Raw genomic sequence first — 15,449 nt, 5'->3', positions numbered from 1 at the left:
TGTCAATATTCGCATTAAATTGTCAAGTAAGCGGCTATGTGTTCACCTTTCTAAAGAGTATTTTTGTCAAACCAACATCTCCACTTAAACGAGAATATTGAACAGATTTTTTACAGAATGATCAAAATGATGTACGGTAGACAAACTCAAGGACCATTTGTATTGATTTTCATTATCAATGACCAAAGTGAAGAGTCATGTCAATCTTAAAAAACATTTTGGCTAAAATCCTTAAACAAAATAAACCTAGCTAGGATACCCATAGCTACTAATTTTTCATGCCAATCCCTTTGTGCAGCACATCACATAGTGATATCCAACAAAGATTCGACTCTCACATTTTCATGCCATTTTTTTTAATATTTTTAATTTTAGTACTTGAACTTTGTGAGTACTAAAAATAAAAACATGATTAGTCCAATGCAAGTTATGTGACATGCAGTTTTTGCCAGCTCAAAACAGTTAATTAGAAGGTGATCACAGCAACTTTTTTCGGTGGTTTTGGTCCGAAAACAAGAAGAGAAAAGAAAAACTCAGAAACGGCGTAGTTTATCATACCGAAATCTATTTACAGCGTGTGTAACAGATATATTTCCGTACAATGTCGACCAGAAAACAAACAGTATCGGTTTCATGGACAACGTTCCGAACCTGCCGCTAAAACTAGCGGAAGAAAATAGAGCTTGACCCAGTCTTTTAATGTCGCTCCTCTTCTTTATACCTAGCCATCTCTCTCTACCCTGGGGTTTACACAGACCTCCCAGGGCCTCATAGCATCTCTCACTCGCCGCGTCCTCGCGCGGCCGCCTACAGTTCAATAGATCTCTCTCTCTTTCTCTCTGTCTCTCTTCCAAGCGACACACGAAACAACCCTCAACCTCGAAAAATAGACAAAAACAAAAAGAAAAGATTTGAAACCTCAAAGCTCGCTCCACGTTATTGTAAAAAGCAATGATGGAAACTAGTAATATGGTCATGAGAATACCCTGGACGTCCCGCGCGTTCTTTCTTCATGCAATGCTCGTGGTGTTTTTGGTGTTTTCGTGTTTTAGGGTTGAGATTTGTTACGGACAAGACGAAGATGCTGTTGTGGCAGCTCCTCCTCCCGAGCAAGAAGACTGTGACGGCATTTTCTTGTCGTACACGTTTACCTCCAGGGAGAAGGAGTTGCCGCATACGAAAAATGTGTCGGCACAGGCTTGGGCGTTCAAGTCAGAGGCGACGATCTTGAACGCCGGGTCGACCGAGCTCAAGGCGTGGAAGATGTACATAGGGTTTCAGCATCGGGAGATCTTGGTGGCCGCGGAAGGAGCTCAGATGGTTGACGGTGGTGATTTGCCCGTCGATGTTGGAACCAAAGGGGCATACTTTGCCGGGTATCCAATGACAGATTTGAAAACTATGATTGATACCGCCGGAGATTATACCCAGATTCAGGCTAAGATTGCGTTCAAAGGGACGCAGTTTGGGATGGGAGAGAAGTCTACTCCGATGCCCAAGACCATCTCCATTGTCAATGATGGCTTCAAATGCCCTGCTGCTAAATTTAAAGGTAATTAATTAATTAATTAATTATTGGATAAGGTTGTTTGTGTTATTAATGATAATGTTTAACATGCGTTACATTACATGTGATATTTTGAGAAATATGTTTGCAGAACATATGATTTTATGAGATTCAAGATTGAATATTTTGATTTTGATCAAATTGGCATTCTTATTTCTGGGCTTTACATCTTTTAGGACGATCGATTAGATTGAACATCAAGAAATGTATATGGTTTTTAGTCCAAGATATAATAATGATATTAATTAGACATATAAAACTTGAAAAGAGTATCAATTCAGTTCCTAATTCTTCCAATGACTCTGTTGTCAAACCGTGATCTCAATTCCATAAATCTCTGCATACTTGTATTATGTAAATATGTATTAGTTACTATTTTCCTTGTTGTATTGTATACGATCAACTTTCTAACTGTATATATAAATTAAACTGACATCGACACGCTCTTTAATATATACGAGCTCTACCTGTGTATGATATCGTGTGACTAATAGTGTCAGTAACATATGTCGAATTAACACTATTCCAATTCACTATCTGACAAGATAACAAATCAAATATTTTGGCAAAAAGAACATACTAATATACGAACCTTGAAAGGGTTCAAATGCATGCATTGACACATATCCTTTTTGTTTTCCTCATGCAGGGAAGACTGCAATGTCCGTATGCTGTAAAAAAGACCCAAAATTCAAGGCGAAGAAAGTCGAGAAAACCAAATTCATGCCACGTCAGAACGGGGATCTCTCAATCACATACGATGTAATGCAAACCTACACAATGAACTACCTGGCTCAGGTCACCATCGACAACGTCCACCCGCTTGGCCGCCTCGACCACTGGAACTTAACCTGGGAATGGATGAGGGGAGAGTTCATCAACACCATGAGAGGAGCCTACACTCACAAGAAGGACACAAGTGCATGCCTCTACGGCCAAGCCGGAAAATTCTACAAGGACTTGGACTTCTCTCAGGTCATGAACTGTGAAAAGAAGCCCGTCATCACCGACCTCCCAGCCGAGCGAAAGGATGATCCCAAGGTCGGCAAACTGCCCAGCTGCTGCCGCAACGGGACCATCTTGCCGAGGCTCATGGACAAGGCACAGTCCCAGTCCATTTTCCAGCTGCAAGTGTTTAAGATCCCACCCGACGACAACAGAACTGCCATGACTCCACCTCAGCAGTGGAAAATCAGTGGCGTTCTGAACCCTACTTACAGATGCGGGCCCCCTATTAGGGTTGACCCTACTCAGTTCCCCGACCCAAGTGGGCTCCAGGCCACGTCAGACGCCATTGCCAGCTGGCAAGTGGTGTGCAACATCACCAAAACCCCGGTCCCCAGATGCTGCGTCTCGTTTTCGGCCTATTACAGCACCTCTGTGGTTCCATGCAGCACGTGCGCGTGCGGGTGCAAAACATCTGAGACGGACAAATGTAACCCTAAGGCTCCCGCCATGCTTTTGCCTGCCGAAGCTCTCCTCGTGCCATTCGCAAACAGAACCGAGAAGGCAAAAGCATGGGCCAAAATCAAGCACTACGACGTGCCTAAAAAGCTTCCGTGCCCTGACAACTGCGGTGTCAGCTTGAACTGGCACATCGACTCTGATTACAGCAACGGGTGGACCGCCAGGCTCACTCTCTTCAACTGGGGAACCGACCAGTTTCAAGATTGGTACACCGCGGTGAAGATGAACAAGGCCTACCAGGACTACGAAAACGTCTACTCCTTCAACGGGACGAGGATGGAAAAGGACGTCAACAACACAATCTTGTTCACAGGGCTCAAGGGTTTGAACTACTTGGTGGCGATAAAAAACGGGACGGATCCGAAAAAGAATCCGATGATCCCCGGGAAGCAGCAATCGGTGATTTCGTTCAAGAAGAAGCACTATCATAATATCGATATCAAAGCGGGTCAAGGGTTCCCAACGAGAGTGTTGTTCAATGGAGAAGAGTGTGCTCTTCCTAAAGTGTTCCCCAAGAACAATGCAGTACATCTCAAGTCTAATGCTCTTTTGGTCCTATGTATAGCCATCATGTCTTTCCTTTTCATGACAAATCGCTTCCACTAACCATCAGCAAGGCTAGTTCTATCTGCAGGTAATTAGTAGTTAATTGTATATAAATATCTAATTAAGTATGTTCATCAATCGCAGTTGTCATTGGATTATATGAATAAATGAGGTTCAAATTGGAAATATAAACAAAATGAAATGTTAATTATAACGTCAATTAGGGTTAGCTAGCTTCTGTTTTTCTATTTGGACTCATGCGGATTTGAACTCTACGTCGCCTTTCAAATAAAGTAGAGATTGAGTGACGCTAGACCAAACGGTGATGACCACCAGTTACAAAAGATGGTTTTTTTGAGTTAGTTTTAGTAGCTAGTTAAAGATTATTGATATATCTAGCTTTCACTAGCTAGAAAATTAATTAATTAGTTTTAATATTTCTGAGAATTCATGATTAATGATCGGATTTATGTGTTTTGTCATCCTCATATGATGGGTGTTGTCTGACGTCAGCTGCAAGAAGACCGGTGTTTACGCACTCAAGGCTGATAAAGAACCATGTATGAGTGACGATGCTACCATGGTTTCGAGGCCTGTCCATGCATACTCGAACTCGAGACACATAAAGCAGATGATGAAGAGATTGTAACGAGTCACAAAACAGACGTTATGATAATTTGAATAAGATTTTATGTGCAAAGTAGCTATTATTTACAAATCATGAGGATGGATTCGCGCGATCTTTTTGTTTTCCTAGCATTTTTTTTGTGTGTATCTAGGATCGATGCAGTCTCTAATGTTTGTAGTAGTTCCAAATGTTGGAACAGGGTAACTAGAAAATTCAAGATAACATATTACAATACAAACATCGATTTTTAAGACAAGCCAGATTGATACATACACACACACACATATAGATGAACACGTGTGTTAATTTCCAATGAACACTGAAATAATCATAATAATAATTCAATCGCTAAATGATCATCTCTATTAGCTGGTCTGTGGAAAGGATGATGAACCTAAATTTGTATCATAGGACTATGGTCATTAATTAGTATAGTACAAATCCACTTTTAAGGATTTGGCACTAATCTAATTAGTTCATGAAAATGGTGTTTAACTTGTTAATGTCCTGGTAGAGAAATTAAGATGGCAGCTTGTTTGAGGAGTTCTTTCGGGTTGGTCTCCCCCTCATCGTGGCATTTTCAAACTCGATATTGATGGCGGCAAGTTCCCCTCTGCAATACCACTTCCCCGAAACATGCAGAATTCGAGCATTTTACTTCGAATTGAAACTGTCATTAGATGCTGGTTTTTCCTAACCAGATGCTCTATCTGTAAGAGCAGAATGATCCTGCCTCTGATGGTAACCTCTTTGAGGAAGTTAATTAAGGGGTGCATGGATCTATTTCGTAAGATTTCAATTTATAATTTCCTAGAAGTTGTAATAATGTGGCTCATACATAAGCAAAACATTCTCTAAACTATTATGATGTTGTTACCTGGGATGAGAAGCTCCTCCTAGAGTTCCTTATTGAATGTTGTGTACAACTAGAAATAACTATATACCATTTTTTTTTCTTTCTTTTTTAACACAACTATATTGGAGGAAGAGATGTGGGCTAGTCAAATAACGGGTCAACCATAAATAAATATCGAACTTGTCATTCGTTGGAGTTGTACATAAAACTTTATATTTACAAGTAAAGAGAAATACTACTAAACTGCAGTACTAGTGAAGACTATGCTACACATTTAAGCTAACATCAAATTCTGCAGTGGTCCTTCTTTCCTTTGTTTATGATAAGTTAATATGGGACTATACCAGAACTGGCATTTATCCATGCCTCCTCTCAATATACAACAATCTAAAAGTCCGATTGATAACTATTACGTTTCTTATTTTTATTTTTTATGCTTGTAATATGAAAAACGTATATTCGGGAAATGAGGGATGAAGAAGGTTGATAAGTGAGAGGATAAGAAATGAAAAAGAAAGAACACAACCTTTACCGACACAAACTATCCAGACTTTTGAAAGTAGGTTTAGTCAGCATGGTTCATATTGCCTACACTAGGGTAGGTTTAGTCAGTGTGGATCATTCACGCAAGAGGAAAGAGATCTCTCCGGATCTCTTCTACCAGGATCATCGGATTAAGTGATCGTGATCCTTGAAATTTAATCCAACGATTAAAAACAGAAGTGCCTTTTAAAAGTTATAATAACTTTAGCCGTTGGATTAAATTTCAATAATTCGGATCACTTAATCCGAAGAGGATCTCTTTCCCATGTAAGAAACCATTTCTCTTATATGACGACATGACAACATTTTACAGTACAAGCATTATAATTGAAAATTTTCATTTTCTTTATCATTTAAATCTTATCTCTAGAAAGTTCATTAAGTTTGGAGACCGTTTGATCATTTATATATATCGAATAAATCTAGGTAACAACTAGCACCCTCATAATGAATCATCAATTCATTCATCTTTGCTAAGACCAATTCCAATGGTGGGCTAAAAGCTAAATTACCCCCCAAACCCACTCCAACCCAAGGGGAAAATTTGGGCTAAATGCTAAATGCTAAATCAAGGCCAAATTTCCCCCAAAATTTAGTTGAGAAATCGGAGTGGACTCCACCCAATATTTATATGAATTTAAATTTTTTTAGATTAAAATGTTCATAAAATTAATTTACGATAGTCTACATATTTATTTTTAAAAAAAAATTAATTTAACAAAAAAAAAAGCTTAAGTTCATTCTTTAATAATCCCAGGCTAAAATTTTAGACAATAACGGTTGGAGTAGAAAAGCTGTTTCTGGGCTAAAAGCTAAATTTTCCGGACTAAAATATTTGGCTTTTAGCCCAACCATTGCAGATGGTCTAAACAATTTCCAAGTTAAAAAGTTTTTTAAAAATGATCTTTATATAATTTTTGTATAATAAAATAATATCACGTCGTTATGTAATGAATGACTCTTTATACAACGATAAAAGATAAGTGACAAGACTCAGTTTGAATAAGTACCTGGCCTATTATTTAACTTGTTAAATGCTCACTTATTATAAAAAATTAAAAAATAAAGGTCATATCTTGCACTCTTGAAACCCATCCTCCCTTTGCATTTCTATAGAAGTTTGCCTTCACAAAATAGGGCATGTATTGGGATTGCTTCTGAAAAGGCTAGAATACGTTATGACAACAAAAAATGATTTTAATTACCTTTGGTCGAAAAACTTAAACGTGCTTTTTTGGGTTGTAGACATGCTTCCAAAAAACACTTGGATTTTCGACAAAAAGAAAACTTCTACATATGTATAATGATAGTATTCCGAGCAAAAATGCATATGAACATAACCGTTTCTTATTTAAACAATCCCAAACGAGCCCTAAATTTGCGAACTTGTGGCCAGTCTTTTCATTTCTAATTCTTTTGTTGTGTTTATGTTGCGATGAACTTTTGTGTAGGTTATACCTATTGCATATTCACTTCTTTCTAAAGACACACACACTATGAGAACTACCCACATCTTTTCCCAATATAATTACCGAATGAAAAAAATTAAGTGCCTGCACTAACTGCATATGGTTATGGGAGGAAGGAAATACAAGAAGACATTTTCAGAAAGAAAACTGCAAGTTAATTTCATGTCTTAGGCTTGGAGCACTGCACAAGCTTCAGCATTTTCCAACCCTTATAATATCATTACGAACAACGTATCGTTATACAAAATATATGCCTCCGTTATGGTTGTACAAAAATATAGGCCTATAAAGAATGTTTGTAATGTACAATTAATTTGGACTAATCTCACAAACAACAATTTCTATTGGGAATATTTTGCACAGTGGACCAACCGTGCAGCCTCTCTCAACTCTAAGCCAAGACCATGTGCGAGTAAATTATAATCTCTTGCCAAATCAGGTAAAAAACAATGTAAGCAACATCGTCTTACTTCTTTCGGGTGGCCAATAAATCGTGTGTAAAGTGATGCTATGTCTTCTTGGGCGCCTGCAGTAACAAATCAACAAATGATGTTGCAACTTTGAGTGATTAATATAAGAACATTTGACATGAGCGCACGCACACGCACAAGAAATGCACAAATATAGATATGAAAATTGAATAGCAACATTGTATACTACACTGCTCCAAAATAAATTGAAGTACCTTTTTTAGATATTTCTTGTGGAGTTTCAATGCCCCAGTGCAAGCTTTTTTGGCATCTAAATTTCCAGTTATGTCATTCAATATCTGGTGGAGAGAATAAGTGAGGTAAACGGGTGAAAGTTGTAGAAAAATTAAGAACCAACTCACTCGAATGAAAAATTGATAGCTCTTGAGTATTTGTTTATCAAACGGATCAAAGATTCTTCACCAGTCCCTAATGACTCTAGAGAATTATTTTGAACTTCTCCCTTAGGGCGTTAGAAATGGCCTAAACACAATTTTAGTCCAGGCAGTTTGCTAGGGCTTCCAATTTTGTCCGGAAAAACTCCTAACTACATCCTCGTAGTTAACATTAGGTTGCAATCAAGCCAAAAATCCTTAAAATGATCACTTTTAATGTTTTCTTTTAAGGGATTAGACAACGCATTTGATATTTTTAAGAACCATTAAGGTAAAACCATGTCAAATTCATGGTCCAATCCCTTACAAAACAACATGAAGATGTGATCATTTTTAAGGGTTCTGATCTTGATTGCAACGTAATGTAAGCTGTAAAACTACACGGACAAAATTGGAAACCTAAGATAACATTGGAAAAGTTTCATTTGGCTTTTAGAATTTCTATGTAATCATTTGTGAATGAACAAAACAATAGCAACATATTCTTCTCCGAACCATGTTTGACTACTGTAGCTGAAATCCACCTTTTCAAGGAAAGATTTAATAGGGTTGGCTGATAAATGTCGCTGCTCCAGTCTCCGATTCCTATTTTTCTCTTACTTCATTTCACATTTCAGAGTAAATTACTATATATCCCAAATCCACCCAGCATCCTGGACCCTAGTTTGGCCAAGGCCAGCGGCTTCTTACTATTAGTAATTCTTGTTTATCGTTTTAGATGACTTTATCACTAGGCTGTCCCCACATGGACATGTTTTCTGCTTAAGTCATGTAATATCATTCTCAATATAATCTGAAAGTCGATCGGTTCTAAGAATTGCAAATCGTCAACTGATAATGCTAACCTTAACAACATCATCCAGACCCCGAGCTTCGGTAAGTAGCTTTGAGCTCTTATCTTTCAGGACACTGGCAACAAGGAAAATAGAAATTGGGAGCGGTGCTTCTGAATTCTTTGCTCCACTTTTCATGTTTTCCCTCTCATACTTCCCACACTGACGTGTTGACTTTGGTTTGCCTTTAGACCCCTCGGCCTTCTCACTATCAATATCAGATTCTTCGTACACACTGAACAAGTCAGGGTCGTATTCAAGGGCCCACATCATCTGTCAAAGTTTAAATGAGATAAATTCTTACCAATATAAGTAAAGTTCTTTTAAGTTCGGGATGCAGCATAAGAAATGTGCAATAGTCATTATAAAAATATACATAACCATATATACATACACACAAAGAACAAGGATATATTTGGCCAAAAAACGAAAAAGAAAAAGCGATATCTATGTAGCTATAGAAATTTACTGTGCAGGACGCCCTTTCTTTATTATAGAGCAGAAGTGCATAGATACTATTCAATCAGGAACACATATATCCCAATTACACAAACAAATGATCTGGGGTATTGGTCCTTAATATCAAATGTGTGCGATAGTTCTTAAAACCTATGTTCAAAAAGTACTTGTCAAGTAAGTATTAGCTTGCCAATTTTTAGTTGGAAGAAATAAGGTCTAATACAAAAACTCTGCATGTATTAAAATTCAAGGAACTATATATAAGTGGAATTATGGAGAAAATTTTGATTACTTAGGAAAGAATGAAGTGGTTTCCCAGAAATAGTTTCAAGGATTCAATAAAAGTATTTATACATGCAATTATTAGATATAATAAAAAAAATCCAAAAGGGAGAATAGAAAAATATCAAAAAGTTACTAACAGTAACTTATTCTCACCTCCCAAAGGTATAAAGAATCACAAAAAGAGAATTCTCGACGGAACAAAACCATAAGCATCCGGAAAGCAAATAAATAGTCACCTCCACCTAGTGTCTCTGCACTCCAAATTAAGTATATCTGTTACTATCTCCCTCATTTTTGAGCAATATGTTGAGCGATGTAAGAGAAACATGACACAAACATAGCTAATTTGATATTCAAATCCTAATAAACGTGACATTTTTTTCCCTTAAATAAATGTATCGAATATCTTCCAAACGGTTGGCGAACATGAATTTTCATGATCATTTCTGAGAAGAAGATTATGAATAATTAAATATGATGAAAATCACATATGATGTCTCCAAATTTTTTGATAAAGAAACATATATTTTCTCTATGTTTGACAAGTAAATGGACATAAATTGTAAACAGCAAATTAAAAAGACAATACCTAAGTGCTCATGAAGTTTTGGATCAATGACTTGAGTAATTGAAGCCAGATTACCTAGTTGCACCTCCACCCCAACAGAGCTATCGGTACATCTGAAATTTCCTCGCTTTAAATTTCAAATAAGAACAAGTCATAAGAAACTGGAAACCAAATTAACCGTCAAAAAATAACTTTGTAGCTTTAAAGAAACAGCACGTAACTTCAAATGAAAAAAAAAAAAAAAAACCATTGTATCAATTTAAGATTGCACATCTCCTCTGTTAATTTCTGGAAAGAAGAGCTTAACAATCCTAGTTTTTAGACACACATGATAGGCATTGATTTGATGCAACACCAGAATGAAAAACAAAGTCAAATATTTAGCTCAAAGTTTTACCAGTCTGCGCATCAATCGTTCAAAGCACCAAAATGCATCTGATTCATCATCTAGAAGGATAATCATGGGGGAGCAAAGATCACTCATTCCTGATCATCGTGTCATGAATTGCGGAGTTTAGAAACATAATTTTCTTTTTCGTTTGAAAAAAAATCAAATATGAAAATATTGTCCCTTCCCAAAGTGTAGGGAAGGGATGCAATCAGTACTAAAATGATCACTCTTAACCTTGACAATAGCCGACATCTGTATCTATCCAGGCATAAACAGCTAGAATATCCCAAAGTTTTGATAAGTTCTCTTGCTTCTCGTAAAATACTAGTGTCCTGTCAGTACGAACCACGTCAAGACCTGGCATACAAATAAAGACAAACTGAAAAGTTATCTACCCTATCAAGATAAAACATGAAAAATTCTGCAATCCATCATGTTCACTACTTTTCACATCTTGCAGGTAGGTTATGTAAAGACGTGATGAAAACAGAGAATTGAACAATAAAAAAGTCTGAGTTGTACATCCAACAACAAAAAGAAAAAATGCCGGACCATAAGAAAAACATGTTCCTCCAAAATAACCATAGGATGCATATTAAAATATGAACACATATAAATATATCACAAACCTATTTGGTGTAGAGTAAGCATCCACTGGATTACTTTTTTGTCAGTTACTGGTTCCATAGCATTATTACGATTTGTGCTTGAACCATTATCCTGAGAACCCTTGTCTGGATTTATTTGTGAAAGTACTATGGGATCCTGAATGGGCTGACCATCTTCAGTGATTACGGGGGCAGTCATAAACCTACCACTCCCAACAACAGGAAACATTTGGCGGCAATCTTCCTTCCACCTAGCATATTGCACTCTGAAAATGGCAAAGCATGATACTTAATAAATAAAACCGCATAACGGGACAGGTGAAGCATAACATGTTGGAATCTGACAAGATAACATTATGTAGAGCCTGTACGTTTGGGAATATACACAGCCCACACAAAATAGAGATGCTGGAGTCTGGATCACTATCGTATGAAGAGGAAACCCTTAGTCTTTTGCTAGCAAGTTTCGACATTGCTGTCAACTAAATTTATTTACTCGTGTACATTGCAAGTTATAAAACTCAACTCATGGTATTGACCATTCCATTCCCAAAAGGTCATCTTTGAATTACAAAACATAACGGACTGCAGTAATAAAAGATACATGAACCAGAAATAAATTTCTCCTTAGACTGTTCTCATCATTTGCAAGTGTACTACCACCAGGAGAAACTTCATTAGATAAAGAGAAAGAAAAAAGGCAAGTGAATAAATAAATTTCAAGTAACCCAAGGCAGGAAACAAGATATACCTTCGACTTTGCCGAATCTGCTCTCTTTCATCAAATGTGCTCTTAGGATCATAACAACCTAGTAGAAATTCCCAAACTTCTCCTCTAATTGATGGATGAATTCCCTGATTGACAAATATAATATAATTATGGATTGAAGCTGACTACTAGCCTTGCAAATTGATTATTTCATGAGGAAAACTATTTAAAAGAATAAGTTAAAGATATCCACAAAATGAAGAACTAGTACCAGGCTAACAACAGCTAGAAGGTCAAACAATAAAGCATCTATGTTATTTCGTGCGCAAATACTACTTAAATAAAATTAAGTAATAGTTAATCTGATTTTTTCACTAAACCGATGGCTCTGATTTCATAGATATTTCCTATCATGTAAGCAGGCTAAGGGTAGGCTTTTCATTTGATTTTACAATAAAAAAACAACAACAACAAAAACAGGAAAAAGTGATTCCATAAAGACGAGTATTGATAGGATTGTCGAGACACTCTGATAGCTACACAGAATGAAAAACTGATTTTTATAAATATAACGAAAATTCTAGCATACTAAGTGGCGCAGCTATGAATTATGAAGATTCACTCACCCCGCGATAAATTCGACTTAAAGTCTTGCCTATATCCAGTTGGCCTTCAGGACTAAATGCAGCCTGCCATTTCCTTACACTTAGAGTTTTACCTGCCTGCATAAGCAAATAGAAATAAGGTGTGGAAATTGGAAGAAGCACATAATGGTAATGAGACATTGAAATCATTAAGAAGTAATAAGATAATTGCAAAATGCAAACATATTTTATAGAATACACAATGAATCTTTATCAGTTTCTCAATGTTTACAAGCCTTAATATAATCAAATCATATTCTTATAAGAGCTAACCCCCATGAACCATAATCTAGATCAATGTTCCGATCCATAGTTCTTTGGTGATCCAGCAAAAATTGGCATTACAAACATATCTTGATATATGGAGAAGGAGAAAGAGATAAAAATGTCCAAACTTCAGAAAAATTTCAAACAAAAGATTCTGAAATGCTGGAGTTTGAGGAAAAAATTTGTGCAAATATAGCTATATTTCCCTTAAATACTCACAATTTATCAATTTCATGTTCGTGCACGTAAGCGTTTATGCATTCAGAATTTCTTTAAAGTTGTGCATAACAACACCAGACCATCCCCAACATATTGGGTAGGCGTTACCGAGTAGGAGCATATTGACTCTCGGATCCATATTGAGAACCAACAAGATCCTGATAACTCCGATTTTTATCACCCGAATAATCCTATATCTATCCTACATTCTCCTTGCAAAATTCAACAAGCTGACCAATTAATGTTTACATTAACACTGTCCCCAACATTCTTCCTTCCAAAAATTCTATAAAATTGGAAAATGCACAACATTTTGTGATCCATATGAACACAATTCATGATCTTAACCAGAATTAATCACCACCAATTATCAAATCTGATGCATTAGGCAAAATCTTAGTTTTCAAATGGGAAACAGATCAAAATTAAGATAATGGATACCCAAAAAATCAATCTTTATATCCAATTCCAACAATCAAACAAAGAACAGATGGAGAAACCTTGATCTTGAAGCGGGTTTTGGGCACATCTGTACACTCAGGGCGGACTTCATAGAAAGAATCAGCAGGAATTCCGGCGTCCCTCCACATTCCAATCCCCCAAAGCACTTTCACAAAAACACAAAAGCAATTTCCCCAAACCAACAAAAATGGCCCTCAACCAGCACTCAGAACACCCACCCCTTCTTAAAAAATCAACCAAAACCCAGAAAAAATCTATCAAACCCCAGAAAAATTAAACTTCTGCACACCCTTTTGGATCAAGGTTTAAGGGGGCCCAGATGAGGTGGTTGGAGTGCCCAATGAAGCTCCAGCTACACTAAAAAGTTCAAAACCCGACCAAAAAATGCTCTGTTTTTCTTTATTGCCTTTTTGGGTACCATCTTATCTTTTTTTCTGTGTAAAATTAGCTGGTGTGGGGGTGTGGTTGTTGACGACGATGATGATTGTCGCGGTAAATACGCTGTCAAAGTCGTGACGGGACGACTGCCATCGCACACCACCACACCTGAGAAAACCCCACACAAATATTTATTAACTTTTTACTTTTGTTTTTAACCTCCTCTGTTTTCCTTTATTTTGCACTCACTTTCACTGTCTCAATTTCATCGACATCTATTTATTACGCATGTAATTACCTTACATTTTAATCCTGAAATAAATTACCTGTACATGGGTCTCCTTTTTCTCTGCGGTTAATAAATTTACGGTTTTGTGCGATATTTTTTATTGGGTTTTTGTTTTTTTATTTTTTTTGTGGATGGTTGAGAAGTTGATTGATTTCCACGGTTTCGCGGGAACATAGAAGCAGGTAGATTCTCTGCCTTTCTATTTTTCGTGTCTTTTTGTTTTGTATGGTCACAGTTAAGTTACGTTAACATTTTATATTATTTTTTTTATAGAGATAATAAGACAAAACTGAATAGTAATATAAAATGTTGACGTGGCTTAATCGTGACCACACAAAACAGAAGGACACAGAAAATGGGAGGGCAAAGAATCTGCCTCCAACGTAGAAAGCCATGGAAGTTGAGAGATTGAGTCAAGTCCATGCAATAAGTGAAGTGGGTCAACTTCGTTAGCATCTAGAACGGTTAAATATAATTTGTGTGAATTGACTCAAATACTATATCATTTTATACAAAATTTAGAATTGTATAATAGTTAAACAAGCCTTTTAAGGGAATAGATCTCTATTTTTTAAAATGGAGATTAGTTGTGGAATCCACTTTAAATCGAACTTCAACAATCCGAACCGTTATTTTGCAAGTCTCAATTCATAGATTAAGGGTTAAAAGACCCATTGTGTGAAACTTCAAATGTTGTTGTCATGCGAACCGAACGGATCATGAATTAAAAAGCTTACAATAATGGTTTTCACAAAATGATTGCATTGTGGGGATATGAACTCTATGAAATTATTTTCCACGATCCAACTGTCAAAATTGTTTCAATATAGTATGAGAATGCATACGTAAAACATTATCAAAACTAACGTGGATGGAGTAGGGATTGGTTCAAAAGGTTGAAAAGTTACAAACTTAGCATAACGATATAATGGATATATCACTTTTGATTTCTATTGTTTTTTATAAAGACGCTATTTGAGAGTTCAAACCCACATTGAATATACCTAATCATCAAACTCGGTTATCGTAATATCGTTGAATTGTTCCCAAAAAAATTTCAAACTTTGGAGATATTTTTTAATTTTATTACTTGCCCGATGGGAAAAGGTAATTTCATAGGGCAAAGTATAAAATTTCGTTAGGCCAAACCTAAAATTTATTGAGCAATGTGAAAAATATCCCCCGATTTTTTTTCTTAAAAATCGAATTTCCCACCAAATTTTGGGTTTGCCCAATTGACTGACTAAAAAGTCATTGGCCGAAGTGCTTTTTCCACAATTTATTTGTCCAAAATTTTGGCCCTTTTTTTTTCTAGAACAAGTGTTCGTCGGAAAAATTAACATTTTACCGTGTGTTTTAAATTTAAGACACTTGCTCGACAAAATGGTTCATCGGG

General features: G+C 36.5%; 2 protein-coding genes across 2 annotated transcripts; one reads left to right on the top strand and one right to left on the bottom strand.

The window, feature by feature from the left end:
• The first annotated feature begins 756 nt into the window (after positions 1 to 756).
• LOC137715288 (COBRA-like protein 10) lies at positions 757 to 4,298 on the top strand. Its single transcript, XM_068454560.1, has 3 exons — positions 757 to 1,552; positions 2,217 to 3,668; positions 4,094 to 4,298. The coding sequence occupies exons 1-2, from the start codon at positions 952 to 954 to the stop codon at positions 3,638 to 3,640; spliced, it is 2,025 nt and encodes a 674-aa protein (XP_068310661.1). The 5' UTR covers positions 757 to 951; the 3' UTR covers positions 3,641 to 3,668; positions 4,094 to 4,298.
• Positions 4,299 to 7,208: 2,910 nt separating this feature from the next.
• LOC137715229 (rab GTPase-activating protein 22-like) lies at positions 7,209 to 13,978 on the bottom strand. The gene is made up of 11 exons (XM_068454478.1): positions 13,425 to 13,978; positions 12,421 to 12,516; positions 11,837 to 11,940; positions 11,107 to 11,351; positions 10,712 to 10,834; positions 10,484 to 10,572; positions 10,108 to 10,213; positions 9,672 to 9,769; positions 8,787 to 9,047; positions 7,762 to 7,845; positions 7,209 to 7,602 (listed from the first exon to the last, which is right to left on the bottom strand). Exons 1-11 carry the CDS (start codon positions 13,512 to 13,514, stop codon positions 7,585 to 7,587), a joined length of 1,314 nt encoding a protein of 437 aa, XP_068310579.1. The 5' UTR covers positions 13,515 to 13,978; the 3' UTR covers positions 7,209 to 7,584.
• Positions 13,979 to 15,449: the final 1,471 nt, after the last annotated feature.

This window comes from Pyrus communis, chromosome 14, assembly GCF_963583255.1.
Source record: "Pyrus communis chromosome 14, drPyrComm1.1, whole genome shotgun sequence".
In the NCBI taxonomy this organism is placed as follows: domain Eukaryota; kingdom Viridiplantae; phylum Streptophyta; class Magnoliopsida; order Rosales; family Rosaceae; genus Pyrus; species Pyrus communis.
This window is presented reverse-complemented; position numbering and strand designations above follow the sequence as displayed.